Source organism: Dendrobates tinctorius, unplaced genomic scaffold (genome assembly GCF_039654945.1).
Source record: "Dendrobates tinctorius isolate UK_male_01 unplaced genomic scaffold, ASM3965494v1 ptg000240l, whole genome shotgun sequence".
Lineage (NCBI taxonomy): Eukaryota > Metazoa > Chordata > Amphibia > Anura > Dendrobatidae > Dendrobates > Dendrobates tinctorius.
In genome coordinates this window covers 8,903,001-8,919,608 of record NW_027361907.1, presented here as the reverse complement: position 1 = coordinate 8,919,608, position 16,608 = coordinate 8,903,001, and the positions used below count along the sequence as shown (strand labels likewise).

Sequence of the window (16,608 nt, the reverse complement as noted above, 5' to 3'; positions counted from 1 at the left end):
TGTCAAATGCCTAGTATCTTAGCGATAATCTCGATATTCTCTTTCCTTCCAGCAAAGTTACAATTTACAAATTAAAACCCGAAGCTGCAATGGCGGCCGTATTTGTGGTCACCGAGATTTCAGAGAAACAGACATAGCTAAAAGTGTCTGAAATGTGAGAAATAAAAAGATTTATGGGATTACCTAGAATTAGAAACGCTACATAGCAAAGGAAGTATTTGCCCTATCTGGTTGACAGTAAAATCAACTGCAGCAATAAAAGCCGCACCACAATTACATCTTATTGAACGGCAGTCAGGGGATGGACAGTAGTGATATATCAAAACTCCTGCACAAAGGAGAACACATGTAGCTTAGTCTGACTCTGACTTTTACAGCAAAAAACAGTGTCCTTTTGTCATTCGTATAGTTGCTATGTATCTGAATCCTCCAGACCTAAATGTATTAAAAACAGTAGTTGACTACGATTTTTAATAAAACTATATACAAAAGTAAAACATATTTTATGCAGAACACTGTGTGCCATGAGCATTAAAGGGGTGATCCAGCACCTATCATTTACGCATTAGGAGGTTATAGGTGCTGCTAAAAGGCTATCCATCAGCTACTTGCCAGGTATTGGCAGGAATCGCATGCACATCTCATTCCATAAATAGGACAGGTGTACAGTACCTCCCATCTACGCACAAGACCTCTAAGGCAGCTGACTGATGCTATGCCAGTAGCATCCCTCAGTTAGTGATACAAAAGTGCGAGATGATGTATGAACTGCTGTCATAGACATACCCTTGTGAAAGTGAGAGGTGACGGATGAACTGCCATCATAAGCATACCCATGTGAACGTGAAAGGTGACGGATGAACTGCCATCATAAACATACCCATGCGAAAGTGAGAGGTGATGGATGAACTGCCGTCATAGACATACCCATGTGAAAGTGAGAGGTGACGGATGAACTGCCGTCATACACATACCCATGTGAAAGAGAGGTGAAGGATGAACTGCCGTCATACACATACCCATGTGAAAGTGAGAGGTGACGGATGAACTGCCGTCATAAGCATGCCCATGTGAAAGTGAGAGGAAATAGATTAACTGCCGTCATAGACATACCCATGTGAAAGAGAGGTGATGGATGAACTGCCGTCATACACATACCCATGTGAAAGTGAGAGGTAATAGATGAACTGCCGTCACAGATATACCCATGTGAAAGTGAGAGGTGACGGATGAACTGCCATCATAAGCACGCCCATGTGAAAGTGGGAGGTGATGGATGAACTGCCGTCATACTCATACCCATGTGAACGTGAGAGGTGATGGATGAACTGCCGTCATAGGCATACCCATGTGAAAGTGAGAGGTGATGGATGAACTGCCGTCATAGGCATACCCATGTGAAAGTGAGAGGTGATGGATGAACTGCCGTCATAGGCATACCCATGTGAAAGTGAGAGGTGACGGATGAACTGCCATCATAAGCACGCCCATGTGAAAGTGGGAGGTGATGGATGAACTGCCGTCATACTCATACCCATGTGAAAGTGAGAGGTGACGGATGAACTGCCGTCATAGGCATACCCATGTGAAAGTGAGAGGTGATTAAACAAAAAACGGGGGCACCATTGACAAATAAACAGGGATCCAAACCTGACCCATACAAATATATGGCTATGTAAAAAAGAAGGAAAGGAATGGGCCACAAAAGGGGATCACCTGAGGCAGGATTTAGCACAATTAAAGTTCACAATCTTTATTAAGGACACATAAGACAAGCATACAAACGTTAAAAACATTAAAATTCGTCACACATGACATGCAAAACTCAATAGGTTCATAATGGAACCAAAATCTCATAGCAGCAACTCTCCATAAAATATGTTAGCATATAAATTCACCCCTATGTCAATATAAATTACATACCATAATAAGAATTCCTTATAATCTCAGTTGTTAATACAAGCCAATGTGCACAAATTGTAAACATAAAGTCTAAACAAAGCAGCACAACGATGGACCAGTATTAAAAAAGTATGACATTTGGTGTTTACATGAAAAAGGGGGAACATTTAAAGTATGTGACAGAAAAATAAATTATTCATATGAGACATTCATGATTCCTCCAAGGTATAAGCACTTGAAAAGCTTAAATAACAAATCCATAAGTAAAGTCAAAAAGACTCATGTTCAATGGCCCCTGCAAGCCTCATAATTCCATCCCCTAGTGGGCCTGCAGAAATCAATAATAAAGACTTTAAATACGGTAGCTAACCGAGAAAACATAACATCTCCCCAAAAAATCAATACCAAATGGTCATATATACAGTGGAGTGGAGCATGAGACACCAGTGACCCGACGCGTGTCGCCACCAGTTGTGGCTTCGTCAGGGGTACTCACTGCCCATCTGATGTGTCTTTATATACAATTTGATTAAATTAATAATATAGTAATTGTATATAAAGACACATCAGATGGGCAGTGAGTACCCCTGACGAATACTGGTCCATCGTTGTGCTGCTTTATTTAGACTTTATGTTTACAATTTGTGCACATTGGCTTGTATTAACAACTGAGATTATAATTTATAAGGTATTCTTATTATGGTATGTCATTTATATTGACATAGGGGTGAATTTATATGCTAACATTTTGTGGAGAAAATTTTTTTTTGCTTGAATTGAATATTTTGTGGAGTGTTGCTGCTATGAGATTTTGGTTCCATTATGAACCTATTGAGTTTTATATGTCACATGTGTGACGAATTTTAATGTTTTTAATGTTTGTATACTTGTCTTATGTGTCCTTAATAAAGATTGTGAACTTTAATTGTGCTAAATCCTGCCTCAGGTGATCCCCTTTTGTGGCCCATTCCTTTCCTTCTTTTTTTTACAAAGTGAGAGGTGATGGATGAACTGCCGTCATAGATATACCCATGTGAAAGTGAGAGGTGATGGATGAACTGCCGTCATACACATACCCATGTGAAAGTGAGAGGTGATGGATGAACTGCCGTTATAGGTATACCCATGTGAAAGTGAGAGGTGATGGATGAATTGCCGTCATACACATACCCATGTGAAAGTGAGAGGTGATGGATGAACTGCCGTCATAGATATACCCATGTGAAAGTGAGAGGTGACGGATGAACTGCCATCATACGCATACCCATGTGAAAGTGAGAGGTGACGGATGAACTGCCGTCATACGCATACCCATGTGGAAGTGAGAGGTGATGGATGAACTGCCGTCATACGCATACCCATGTAAAGAAGATCATTTAAAGACTTAAATATTTTGATTTTTTTTTCAACACAAAACCTGCTAATACACAATCAGCTAATTTATCTAATTTTGGCAGTACCGGTTGACTACGTTATGTGTATGGGGGTCACTTATCTTTCCACCAGTGTTAGAGGTTACAGAAAGGAGGATAGGATATGTTGGAATAAACAATGGCCAAACATTTAATTGGCCCATATTTGTATAGAACATTAATGTCTCATGAACCTGTCTTCTACTGCTGTGGCTCCCAGTAAGATGAGGTTCTGTTCGACTTGTTCATAGGCCTCCGCTAGTTTCTTCTCTCGATCTTGGAGGGCAAGCTGCGCACTCCTGAGCAACTTCTCAACAGCTTCATAATCTTCTTGTGAAAACCTTTTATATGCAACACATAGGGTCCTCAGACCTTCCTATGGAGATGGAAAGGACAAGAAAAACATTGTTCTCCCGCCAGGAAACAGTATGCTACAGTCTGACCTGCGGACAGATATAATGGTTCAGACAAATAGAACTTACAATCCACCCTCAACAGTCTTCCTTCTCAGAGCTTCATTGTTAAACTACCATCGTCTCAGATGTCAAAATTGTCTTGAGACAAAAAGCCTGTGTTATCCACAGCAAGCCCTTGAATTTCACATAGCAATCCATACTAGCAAAATAACACATGGATTCATGGAAGTTGCCAAGCAAGTGTTCACACCCAATGCATCCATAGGGACCCATTAACACAATCTTTAACCAAAAAGTATCCTTTTGGCACAAGTTCGGGAGGATTATTGTTAGCAATATTCATGACTTTACAAGCATGAGTCATTGGTGTTTGCTAATAGTCTCCGATGTTTCCCTTGCCAACAGCTACTGTATATGTTGTGACTATGCCCAATTATAATAGGATCATCTTACATGTAGCAGCTATAAATCCACTAGGCACATCCCGACAAGAACCGCTTTACAATCTATGTGTATCAAATTGTACTCATATCACTTTCTCACGCTCTCGCCTTTCAGTCATATGTTTTCTCCATTTACAATCACGTGATGAAACACAAAATGCATCCTGTACAAACATTAATACAAATCTTCAAATATATTTTCACATAAGCAAACAGTATGTATATATACCGTACTGTGCAAAAGTTTTAGGCAGGTGGGCAAAAATACAACACAGTGAGATTGATTTCAAAAGTAGAAGTGCTTAAAAGTTTTTGTTTTATCATTTAACATTTACACTTTTTTATCACTTAACATTTAGGCCGGGGTCACACTAGCGACTAATACGGACGAGTGCTATGCGATAAAACAGTATTCATCTATGGGGCAGCTCCCATCAGCGTTTTTTTTCTCGGCCGTTTTCAACATGCAAGTAAAATCGCAGCATGCTGCGATTGTCACCGACACTCGGCCGAGTCTCTGCTCACTCGCACCCATATAAGCCTATGGGTGTGAGTGACACAGCGCACATCACACGGATATCATCGGAGTGCTGTGTGATATACGCTGACCCCGGCAATGGAGGAGATGGAGAAATTCATTTCTCCGCCTCCTCCGCAGCTGTGATCTGATCCTCTCTGTGCGAGAGGCTCGGAGCACAAACGCATGACACTCGGCTCCTGCTCGTAGCAGAGCAGGAGCCGAGGGTCATTAGTATATCGCATCCGATGCCATAGGCTAGTCTGACCCCGGCCTTACATTTGGACCTCATTAAAAATGTGGCACTGTTTTACTTTTACAGGCTCTTTGTGTCCCTGTACATTCAATTTTCATATGGTCTGAAGACAAAAATCAGCCAAAAAGAGCCCAGCAAGAGATATAGTTATTTGTCAGAACGCCATAATGGGCTGGATTCTCAGTGAAATTGATCTGCAGCCAGCAAAAACAGAGCAACATAGAGGCTATAGAAGGCAACCCAAAATTATTTTTCAGCCCTAATGAGATGCATTTAAGTAAGAAAAAAGAATGTCTCTAAAATGGACAACCCCTTTAATTAATTGATGAAAGATATATAATATTTACTGTGCTTCTGTGCTATTCAATGCATTTCTGGACATAAACGACAAGCCACAAATAGACTTGGGCATAAAACATAATTTACCACCGCATTGCGTTCAACTCTGGCTCGGATTTGATCGACTTTGCCTTCTCTGACTCTAGGAAATATGGAAGAATCTGCTCCTTTGCAAAATAAGTAAACGTCACCTGTAAGCAGAGAAGGAAAGGGAATAATTCCATAGCCTAAACCACACTAAATGAGTAATGCTTAGTGGCATGTCTAAAATTTACATAAAAAAGCATTCTGCTTTCACACCTCAATGCCTATCCCCTGAGAGTCAGTACAGGACGATTTGCTCCAAGGTCAGGACTCATTATACGAGTGTAACGACACACCCATCCTTTATACAAAGAAAGACACAATGTCGACAAACCAATTTTTTTCAAATTTAGGGAAAAAAAAAAATCATAAACAGCAACGTATCAGTCAAAATCTACAAAAAAGCCAGTTATATAAGTGTAGTATAATATGTATTATATACTGTATGTATAAAATATTTAAAGAGGCAGTACAGTAAAATAAGAAAATAACCAACATTCCTTCTTGTAAACCACTATGCTTAAAGAGGCATAACATGTTATCTAAGCATCACCCGAGTTGCGTGATTGCCAATCACATGCTTAGACGGCATATGATCACCGCTAATCACTGGATGCATCACTCATGAGCTGACATGCCATGTGATCAGCTGGCTGGAAGTCTATCAAGACTGCCAAAATTCAAAGGGACAGCTTTAAGTGAATATTGTCTTTTGTAAAAGACAAAAAATATATATATTTTACAAGCCTTTTAAAGCATCAACAGTGTTTCAGGCCCCCTTCACACATCAGTGTCTCCAGTATGCATGGTGACTGTTTTCACACACAGACCCATTCACATCAATGGGTCTGCGAACATGTCAGTGTGTTTACATGGACCGTGTCTCCATGGACAAAACACGCTGACATGTCCGTTTTTTACCAGCAGCATGGGCCACAAAACATTCACCACATGTGCACACTCACACGTACCGGCGCCTGAGAAAAAGAAGTACAGTTCACGCTGTTCCCAGGCGCTGGGTGCTGAATCCTACTGCCATCATTGCTGCCAGGTCTCCTTGCGATCCAGATGAATTGGTAAGCGGTCACATAAGTGATGCGACAGCTCACAACGCCAACCGGAACACACTAAGCTGAGTGTGAGAAGCGCGGTGACGTTATTAAGGTCCATTAATGGATTATCGGAGAAAAGGTGAGTATAACTTTGCTTTTTTATTTTTATTAAATAAATGGGTAAAAGACGGTGGGGGGGTTATTTCAAATAAAGGACTTTACACCGTCTACATCTTTATTAAATTTGACTACAGGCTTAGTAACGGGGGTGTCGTATAGATGCCATTTTGTCAGCAAGCATAAAACAGCTGACATCAACTCCACAACTATTACCCTATGCGGCATCACACCCAAGCAAGCGAGTAGAGCCGAGGCTAAGGGCCAGAATTGGATCTCTAATGGATGCGGCATTTCTGGGGCAGCTGAGAGATGATGTTCTTGGTCTGGAAGGGGGGGGGGCAATATCCATGGCCCCTTCCTAGGCTATTAATATAATCCCACAGCTATTTAGCCTCAGTAAATATAGGGTGGACCCCACGTTATTTTTTGGGAGGGGGTCTCCTCTATAATAATCAGTAAAGGCTATGCCGACAGCTGTGGGCTGATATTAATAGCCTGGGAACAACAGCCCCTAGCCGTTGACTATCCCTCAGCTGGTTAGGAAAATGAAGGGGGATCCCACATCATTTTTGCTTTTTTATTTATTTAATAGACACTACTCACACAGCGGGTGCTGACTCCAACTCCCATCAACGTCACCTGGTCTCGCTGATCGTAGGGAGACCAGGTGACAATGATGACATTAGGATTCAGCACACGGTGCCTGGGAACAGGACTAAATGTACTGATTTTCCAAGGTGCCGGTACATGTCACACTGAAGAGGCACACGGATGCAACACTGGTGTTGCACACGGACACGGATAGCTCCGGTACTAGTTTTTGCCAGTACCGAAAATATCAGCACATGTTAAAGAGGCCTTATAGTATATATGTATTAGATATCCAGTATATGTGTATTGTGTACATAGAATAACGTTCACTCTATTATAGAAAAATATTCAGAATTGAGAGTTCTCAGTGGTTGATACCTTTTAATGGCTAACTGAAAAGATGGTAACCATTGATAGCTGTCACTGTTTTTTGTGACGTTATAGCGATATTGCTAGCGATATCGCTATGTCTGAAACTTACCTCCGACCGCTCCCCCGCTGGTTATCGCTGATCGTGCGAGAACGCCCTGGACCGTTTCTTGTCGTCAGCTTCCTGCTGGGCTTCCTGCTGTGACGACGAGCGACGCGTGGACGCGGGCGGGAGGACATCAGGATCGCCGCGTCTGACAGGTAAGTAGCGACCCCCGACCCCTGCGATGTCACTGGTGAGATCTGCCTGTGTGGCAGCTCACTAGCGACCACTTAGCGATGTACCAGCGATCCTGACCGCGTCATATCGCTGGTAGGGATCGCTGGTGCATCGCCAAGTGTGACAGTACCTTAACTTATCTGAACGATGCAGGACCAAGCAGGGGACAAGTGGACTTCAAGAAGCACAGGAAGAAAAACAAATCACCAGCAGCAACTGAGGGAAGCTTGCTCACTTAAATCTTCCCAGTCTGTAACACCTGACTTCCACTCATCGTCTTCAGGTGTTGGACTTCTGTCAACCCGACCAGGTCCATTACCCGCAGCCACCACCAGAGTGAGCCCAAACTCAGAAGTCAGGTTAAGAGTGTTCACAACACTATAGAGAGCTTGTTAGGTTGGGTGTTTATAAAGGAATAGAGACATGCTGGTGGTTTTGAAGGGCATGGGGGACCTGTCAGGTTCCCTTTTAAGAGGAGAGTGGACAAACACATAGTATGTCAGCTGACTCCCGCTACCATGTCTTCATTGTTATATTGAAAAAAAAAATTATGTACATTACTGTGTACATTAAATTCTAAACTCTCGTTAATCTGCATTTTAGACTAGAAGATTGGATCTACCATAAAAATGATTACAATTATATGGCTCTTATTAGTTAGGGATAGAATTATGGTTAATCACAACTACCAATTTACATGAATAAGAAGACCAAATGGATATGCTGGCCTGTATAGTCCATTAGTCATCATGATGCAGTAGGAAGAAATGACTAATTTATCCTATGGGCCTCCATTCTACAATGATGTTTCCCGACACACCCTTTAGCCTAAAGGGACAGCAGTTCTCAGTGATGTACACCTCTGTACATTGTTAGAAATAGAGCAAGAGGGTTAAGCTTGTTAACAATGCAAGAAGTGATAACTATGAAAGATTGTAACTCTACCTGAAACTGATTTCACTATGACACTCATGCGTCTCCTTACAGAATCAAATGTCAATACCTGTAGCAACTGAAACCTGTGAAAAAAAAGTGAGGGAAAAAAGGAATGTAAAATTCTTAACATCTACAAACAACATATAGTATGTCCTGAGAAATATTTACTTATATGAATCAAATCTACAATCATGGAAATCTGAGTGTTTTATTCCTGCATAATGCAGTGTAGTAGCCGGGATAAGACAAGAATTTCATGCCCCCCTAGCACTTATTGAGGTCCTTCCACTTATCCTGTATCTTATTAGTTAAGCATATACATTATGTTTCAAAAAAATACTGCTGTAATTATAGTTTGTCCTTTGAAAAGTTTTTTTCATTTTTTATGATAATTTGAAAGAAAAATAAGTTGCACATTGTTATAATATACAGTAAAAATTATCTTTGTATTGTGTTAATCAGTGGATAGAACATTTTTTAAAGACTTTCAAATTTTAATGTTTATTTTTACTTTTAATTTTTTGTAGCAACTATTTTTTTCTGTAACTATTTTATTGCACGTGCCCTAACCCTAATCCTAGGCTTAGGGCAAGGGTTAGGCCTGACCTCTTTTTTGAAAAGAGGCCACATCTATGTCTCTGATATGACTAATAAATAATCTTTATTTTTATATAGCGATAACATATTCCGCAGCGCTTTACAGTTTACACACATTGTCATCACTGTCCCCGATGGGGCTCACAATCTAAATTCACTATCAGTATGTCTTTGGAATGCGGGAGGAAACCAGAGTACCCGGAGGAAACCCACGCAAACACGGGGAGAACATACAGACTCCTTGCAGATGTTGAACCCAGGACTCCAGTGCTGCAAATGTGCTTCAAGATTGCTGTACCTTTAACTCTTAAGTGTGTGGTTAGGATTCCTTGACAGGTCAAGGGTCAAATGCCCATTTTGGAAATATACTATTCGTCTCGATTTCAGATCATTCTGCAGATTAATATATTCCTATAACTTTTTATTGCTTTCTGTTATAAAGTATTTATATATTTCCATCCGCACGAAAAGCCTGGCTAACACAGGTCACTGAGCATCCGGCATGAGAACGTAATAATATCTCTACAGTAAATGCCTCAGCAGATTAACCTAGATTCATGATTTCTATTTCTGAATGACTTTCTGACACTTGCTATATTATTCATGGATCTTGCTGGACATGAGCTATAAAGTCCACATGGATCAGTGATAAAGAGCTAGGGAACTGTAAAATTAGATGTCCACCTGCAGCCATTTTATATTTATCTTCACTAGATTCTTTTATTTCTTACATGACTAAAGGTAATAATTTACTTGCAATGTCACAACATAAGTGACCAGAGTATCTGCTGACTCAAGTACCATACCTTTCAATGTCATTTTCTCTATTACAGATCTCCATGTAATTGTCCTTTAGTCTCAGAAATGTATAGCCAAGTCTAAAAGTAAAAAGATAGGTCACATGATTACAAGCCTCTTACTTCAGAACATTATGATTTCAAACAAGTAGACTTGATAAAAAAAAACAAAAATATGCAAAACATCCAGGTTGCAATTAAATAATCTCTAACCTCAGGGTGATTCTCTTCCATGGTCTTTATATACACCATAAGGTTCAAAGTTGTTATATCAAGTCCACGGATGAGGTGTCACGGTTCCACCCCTCAGTGTGTCTGGGATGCAGTTACTGACAGCTCAAATGTCCAATCTGGTACAGGGGTGTGCTGAAGATGTCAGTACATTGATTGACAGCTCAGTTGTCTAGTCTGGTGCAGGGGCGTGCTCAGCTGTTAGAGTGTTGATTGACAGCTCGGCCGTCTAATCTGAGACTGGGAGGTGCTGGCTGCCTCCAGGTGTTCACTATCCCAGGTGATTAACTGGGCTCTTACCTCTGCCAGACGTACATTCAGCTACTATGTGGTTTGTCTCCCTGTGCCTTGTGTTGTGTTCGTAGATCTTTCGTTGACTGAGCTTGGACCCCATTCTGAACCATCCGTCTGTTTAACCCCTTCTTCTCTGATACACTATCCTTACGGTTATTCTGACCTCGGAACATTACCTGACTACGCATTTATCTCTTCCCTCTGTTTACGACATACCTTCCTGGTTTTCGACCTTGGACCCCTTGACCACCTGGCTCACGGCTAGTCCGTGAGTAGTGACTAGTGTCACATGGGGTCTATGTGCAAATGTATGATGGCAAATGCAACACTGTCATTAACATCAGCATATAAGTCGGTAAATTACTATAACACATGTCTTGTCTACTTTGAATAGTGAATAATACCAGTACTCAGAGTCATGCTCTACATTGAAGCAGAGCAAACGTTTAAAAGCTCATATGTAAATTTTAACATAGTAGAGTGAGCCATGAACATTGTTGGGCAATGTACAAGATGATATTTTAAAAGCTAATGTTATACAGTATGTGCAATATATTTTTATCATCAAGTAGATTGTATATACCGTAATAGAAAACAAATGAACAGGGTTTTAGACGTGAAGATGCATTCATTTTAAGGCGACTCTTCATGCCCCCCTTTTAAAGGCTCATTTGCCTCAGCAAATGTGCAGCAGTTACTTGATAATTATCTTTTTCTCACTAATGGTTTGGTACTATTTTATAGTCATTCTGATCTTAATCTAATAAAAATCAGCTCTACATGCACTAACTTCCAGGGAAGCCTGTATTAGAACTCTGATTTTACACAGCAGCCAATCAAAGGAGGCAGAGAGGCAGGGAGGAGGAGAAAGAAGAAGCCAGGACCAATGATGAGAAAGGAGGCATGTCTTAGGCTATCTCAGATTTCTGTAGGCGCTACAGCTAGACTGTAGTCACAGAACGCAATTCTGCTGCTAATAGAAATAGCTAAAATGTAGAAAAGATGAATGATATGAGAAAAATAAATATAAAGTTGGTAATGGACCTAAAGTTTTTGAATAAACTTAAAAGATTTTGTATGGTAAATTTTTTTTTACCTAGATAGTACATTTAGATTAACAGTATTGGCAGAATAAGCACAGATATGGCCTAGTTTACCTGAATACAGAACAAAATGTGTCATTCAACATCTAACTTGACATCAGTCAGTGGTTTGTGGAATGTTAAGTTGTCTTAGGCTGGTTTCACATTTGCGTTAAAACAACGCTGCGCCCTGCGTCGTTAAGCCCCGCCCCGAGCCGGCTCCCTGCCCGCCCCATCCGGGATCACCGCCTACTTTCGCATTTGCACGCATGCGATCGGTGCACCCTATCTTTAGCATAGGGTGCGCAGATCATGCGCTGCCAGTGTGAAAGTAGCGTGCAGCGCACTTTTGACGGTGTGCCGTGCGCGCCGAAATGCAGCATGTTGCATTTCGGCGCGCACGGCGCACCGTCAGAAGTGCGCAGCACGCTACTTTCACACTGGCAGCGCATGATCTGCGCACCCTATGCTAAAGATAGGGTGCGCCGATCGCATGCGTGCAAATGCGAAAGTAGGCGGTGATCCCAGATGGGGCGGGCAGGGAGCCGGCTCGGGGCGGGGCTTAACGACGCAGGGCGCATCGTTGTTTTAACGCAAATGTGAAACCAGCCTTAATCGTCTTAAATGAGATAACCTTTTATCACAAGTAGACAAAATGGTGAATTATTTGTCATGTTAAACCTGGCTACATCTGTGTGCATTTCTCCACAGAAACAATGTTACAGTTGCAAAAGTGTTATTTTTAGACTATAATGTGTCATATTTAAATATATTAAAGAGGTTACAGGACTTCATCGCCTAGGAAAGAATTACTTACTAAACTACACATGTACAGTTACTAGTAAAGTTTGCTTTTAGGAACATGTGAAAGAACTTAGGTTTTCAGGAAAAAACAATTCTTACCGTTGAATACCTTCAACAAGAGCTACTTCATCAGGAGAGGAAGAAATGTAGACACTAGATTTGCCAGATTGACTGGATTTTCTTTCTCCGTCAGCATGGTCCTCATCTTTGACTTGCACGGTGTGGCACAGGCAGAGCGCACGAAAGAAGAGCTCTTCTCTCTCCTGGGAAGTAAAGAATGAGATCACCATTTTATGACTGCTCTCTTGTAGTCTCGCTGTCATTGTGGTGCCACCACATCTAAGCACCTTTTCATTGTGTTGTAAGGTATTTGTTGATAATTCCGTGCTTAAGATAAAGTTACATCTATGGTTTTCATGTCTGTAACATATGCTATAGATCTTCGTGCCTCATTTATTTTTCAGTTTGATGAAATTGTTACTATCTGACATATGAGAACAATCTGGTCAGTACAATTATCACTTCTGCAAAGTACATCACATTTACACATGAGCATCTAAACAGGCAGAATAACATATTGACACCTAACAACTGCATCAGGTTTCTGTGCTAATAAGCCTAGGATCACAAGTGTTTTGGGTTTTTTTGTGTTTTTTTTTTTTTAATACAGTAAAATATGTTGCTGCTTTTTAATAATTAATATAACCAAAAGTACAGAAAAAAAAATGCAAAAATTACCAGGCTCTAAGAAAAAATGCAGACAACCATCAATTTACACTTCTAGCACTCAACTACATGACTGTATTATGATATTGCGTTGTATAAAGCCTTAGATGGGCACCCGCATTGGGCCTAATTGCAAATACAACTTTATATGGAGACACGAAGAGCACAGATGTGCACCTACATACGTGGTCAAAATTGTTGGTACCCCTCGTTTAATGACAGAAAAACCCACAATGGTGACAGAAATAACTTGAATCTCACAAAAGTAATAGTATATCACAAATCTATGAGAATGAACAAATGAAAGTCAGACATTGCTTTTCAACCATGCTTCCACAGAATTTAAAAAAAAATAAAAGTCATGAAATAGGCGTGGACAGAAAGGATGGTACCGTTAAATTAACCCCTTAACGACCAGGGGTATTTTTGGTTTTGCATTTTCATTTTTCCCCTCCCCTTCTTTCCAGAGCCATAACTTTTTTATTTTTAAGTCAATATGGCCATGTGAGGGCTTATTTTTTGTGGGACGAGTTGTACTTTTGAATGACACCATTGGTTTTACCATGTCGTGTACTAGAAAACGGGAAAAAAATTCCAAGTGCGGTGAAATTGCAAAAAAAGTGCAATCCCACACTTGTTTTTTGTTGGCTTTTTTGCTAGGTTCACTAAATGCTACAAGTGACCTGCCATTATGATTCTCCACATCATTACGAGTTCATAGACACTAAACATGTCTATGTTCTTTTTTATCTAAGTGGTGAAAAAAAATCCAATGTTTGATAAAAAGAAAAAAAAATTGCACCATCTTCCGAGATCCATACCGTCTTAATTTTTCGTGATCTAGGGTTGGGTTTTTTGCGTGCCGAGCTGATGTTTTTAATGATACCACTTTTGTGCAGATACATTCTTTTGGTCGCCCGTTATTGCACTTTAATGCAATGTCACAGCGCCAAAAAAAACGTAATTCTGGTGTTTTGATTTTTTTTCTTGCTACGCCGTTTAGCAATCGGGTTAATCCTTTTCTTTATTGATAGATCAGGTGATTATGAACGCGCCAATACCTAATATGTGTATGTGTATTTTTTTATTGTTTTATTTTGAATGGGGCGAAATGGGGATGATTTAAACTTTTCTTTCTTTATTTATTTCATATTTTTAAAAACATTTTTTTTTAACTTTTGGCAAGCTTCAATAGCCTCCAAGGGAGGCTAGAACCTGCCATACCTTGATCGGCTCTGCTACATATAGGCGATGCTCAGATCGCCTATATGTAGCAGAGTTACTGAATTGCTTTGAGCGCCGACCACAGGGTGGCACTCAAAGCAATCCAGCATCAATAACCATAGAGGTCTCCAGGAGACCTCTGGTTGTTATGCAACGCTTCGCTGACCCCCGATCACGTGACGGGGGTCAGCGATACGCGTATTTCCGGCCGCGCGGCCGGAAGTGCTGGTTAAATGCCGCTGTCAGCGTTTGACAGCGGCGTTTAACTAGTTAAGGTGGATCGCGATTCCACCTGCGCCTATTGCGGGCACATGTCAGCTGTTCAAAACGTCATTGGACGTTAAGGGGTTAATATTTTGTTGCACAACCTTTTGAGGCAATCACTGCAATCAAACGATTCCTGTAACTGTCAACGAGACTTCTGCACCTCTCGACAGGTATTTTGACCTAATCCTCAAGCGCAAACTGCTCCAGTTGTCCCATGTTTAAAGATTGCCTTTTCCAGATGGCATGTTTCAACTCTCTCCAAAGATGCTCAATAGGATTTAGGTCAGGACTCAGAAGACCACTTCAGAATAGTCTGTTGTCCTCTTAGCCATTCTTGCTTGTTTTTAGCTGTGTGTTTTGGGTCATTATCCTGTTGCAAGACCATCCGTGACTGAGACCAAGCTTTATGACACTGGGCAGCACATTTCTCTCTAGAATCCCTTGCTAATCTTGAGATTTCAATGGACCCTGCACAGATGCAGCAAAGCAGCCCAAGAACATAACAGAGCCTCCTCCATGTTTCACAGTAGGGACAGTGTTCTTTTCTTGATATGCTTCATTTTCCGTCTGTGAACATAGAGCTGATGTGCCTTGCCAAAAAGTTCCATTTTTGTCTAATATGTCCAAAGGACATTCTCCCAGAAGCTTTTTGGCTTGTCAACATGTAGTTTGGCAAATTTCAGTCTGGCTTTTTTATGATTTTTTTTCAACAATGGTGTCCTTCTTGGTCATATCCCATGAAGTCCACTTTGGCTCATACAACGATAGTTGGTGAAATCTGACACTGATGTTCCTTGAGCTTGAAGTTCACCTTTAATCTGTTTAGAAGTTTTCCTGGGCTCTTTTGTTATCATTCGTAATATCCATCTCTTTGATTTGTCATCAATTTTCCTCCTGTGGCCACATCCAGGGAGGTTGGCTACAGTCCCATGGAGCTTAAATTTCTGAATAATATGTGCAACTGTAGTCACAGGAACATCAAGCTGCTTGGAGATGGTCTTATAACTTTTACCTTTAACATGTTTGTCTATAATTTTCTTTCTAATCTCCTGAGACAACTCTTTCCTTCGCTTCTCCTGGTCCATGCTGAGTGTGATACACAGTATGTCACCAAATAGCACATTGAGTATCTGTAGTCCTCTATACAAGCCCACTCACTGATTCCAAGATTTTAGACACCTGTGATGCTAATTAGTGGACACACCTTGATTTAACATGTCTCTTTTGTCACATTATTTTCAGGGGTACCATCATTACTGTCCAGGTCTATTTCCTGAGTTTTTTTTTTTTTTGTTTTTTTTTTTTTTTAACTCTGTGGAAGCATGGTTTAAAAGCAATGTCTGACTTTCATTTGTTCACTTTCATAGATGTTTGTTTTATTATTACTTTTGTCAGATTCAAGTTATTTCTGTCACCATTGTGGGTTTTTTTGTCATTGAACGAGGGGTACCAACAATTTTGACCATGTGTGTATTATACTTTATAGACAAACAGACAAATGTAGATATATAATAAGTACAAAACGTGGTATTACTTTTCCTCCGGATCCTGGTGATGAATCAATCATGTCGATGCCCATGCAGTCAGGAAGGATCTGGCCATTGCAGATGACATGTGGTATGTACACGTGGCCTTCAATGCAGCATTCAATAAACTCCATGTTGTTCTCTGTCAGCGTTCCAGTCTTGTCGGTAAATATATATTCAACCTATACTTCCGCACATGCAGAAAAATAAAAATTAGAAACTTAATCCTGAAAAATTATCAATTGGCAATCGATTAATCATCAAGTCCAGTTAAATGACAGCATAGAAGTTACCATTATTCCATGTAATAAGTGTCTGTGACACATATTGTCATACAAATAAA

At 40.5% G+C, this 16,608-nt stretch overlaps 1 protein-coding gene across 5 annotated transcripts in view; it reads right to left on the bottom strand.

Annotated features, from left to right (window-relative positions):
* ATP11A (ATPase phospholipid transporting 11A) overlaps positions 1-16,608 on the bottom strand; it is a 233,645-nt gene that overhangs the window by 46,865 nt on the left and 170,172 nt on the right. For all 5 annotated transcript variants that reach the window (XM_073556848.1, XM_073556851.1, XM_073556849.1 and 2 more), the window contains 6 exons: positions 16,274-16,447; positions 12,622-12,785; positions 10,121-10,192; positions 8,727-8,800; positions 5,373-5,476; positions 3,509-3,690 (listed from right to left, as the gene is read on the bottom strand). In XM_073556848.1, the coding sequence (XP_073412949.1) occupies positions 3,509-3,690; positions 5,373-5,476; positions 8,727-8,800; positions 10,121-10,192; positions 12,622-12,785; positions 16,274-16,447 (770 nt within the window). The remainder of the gene's footprint in view (positions 1-3,508; positions 3,691-5,372; positions 5,477-8,726; positions 8,801-10,120; positions 10,193-12,621; positions 12,786-16,273; positions 16,448-16,608) is intronic.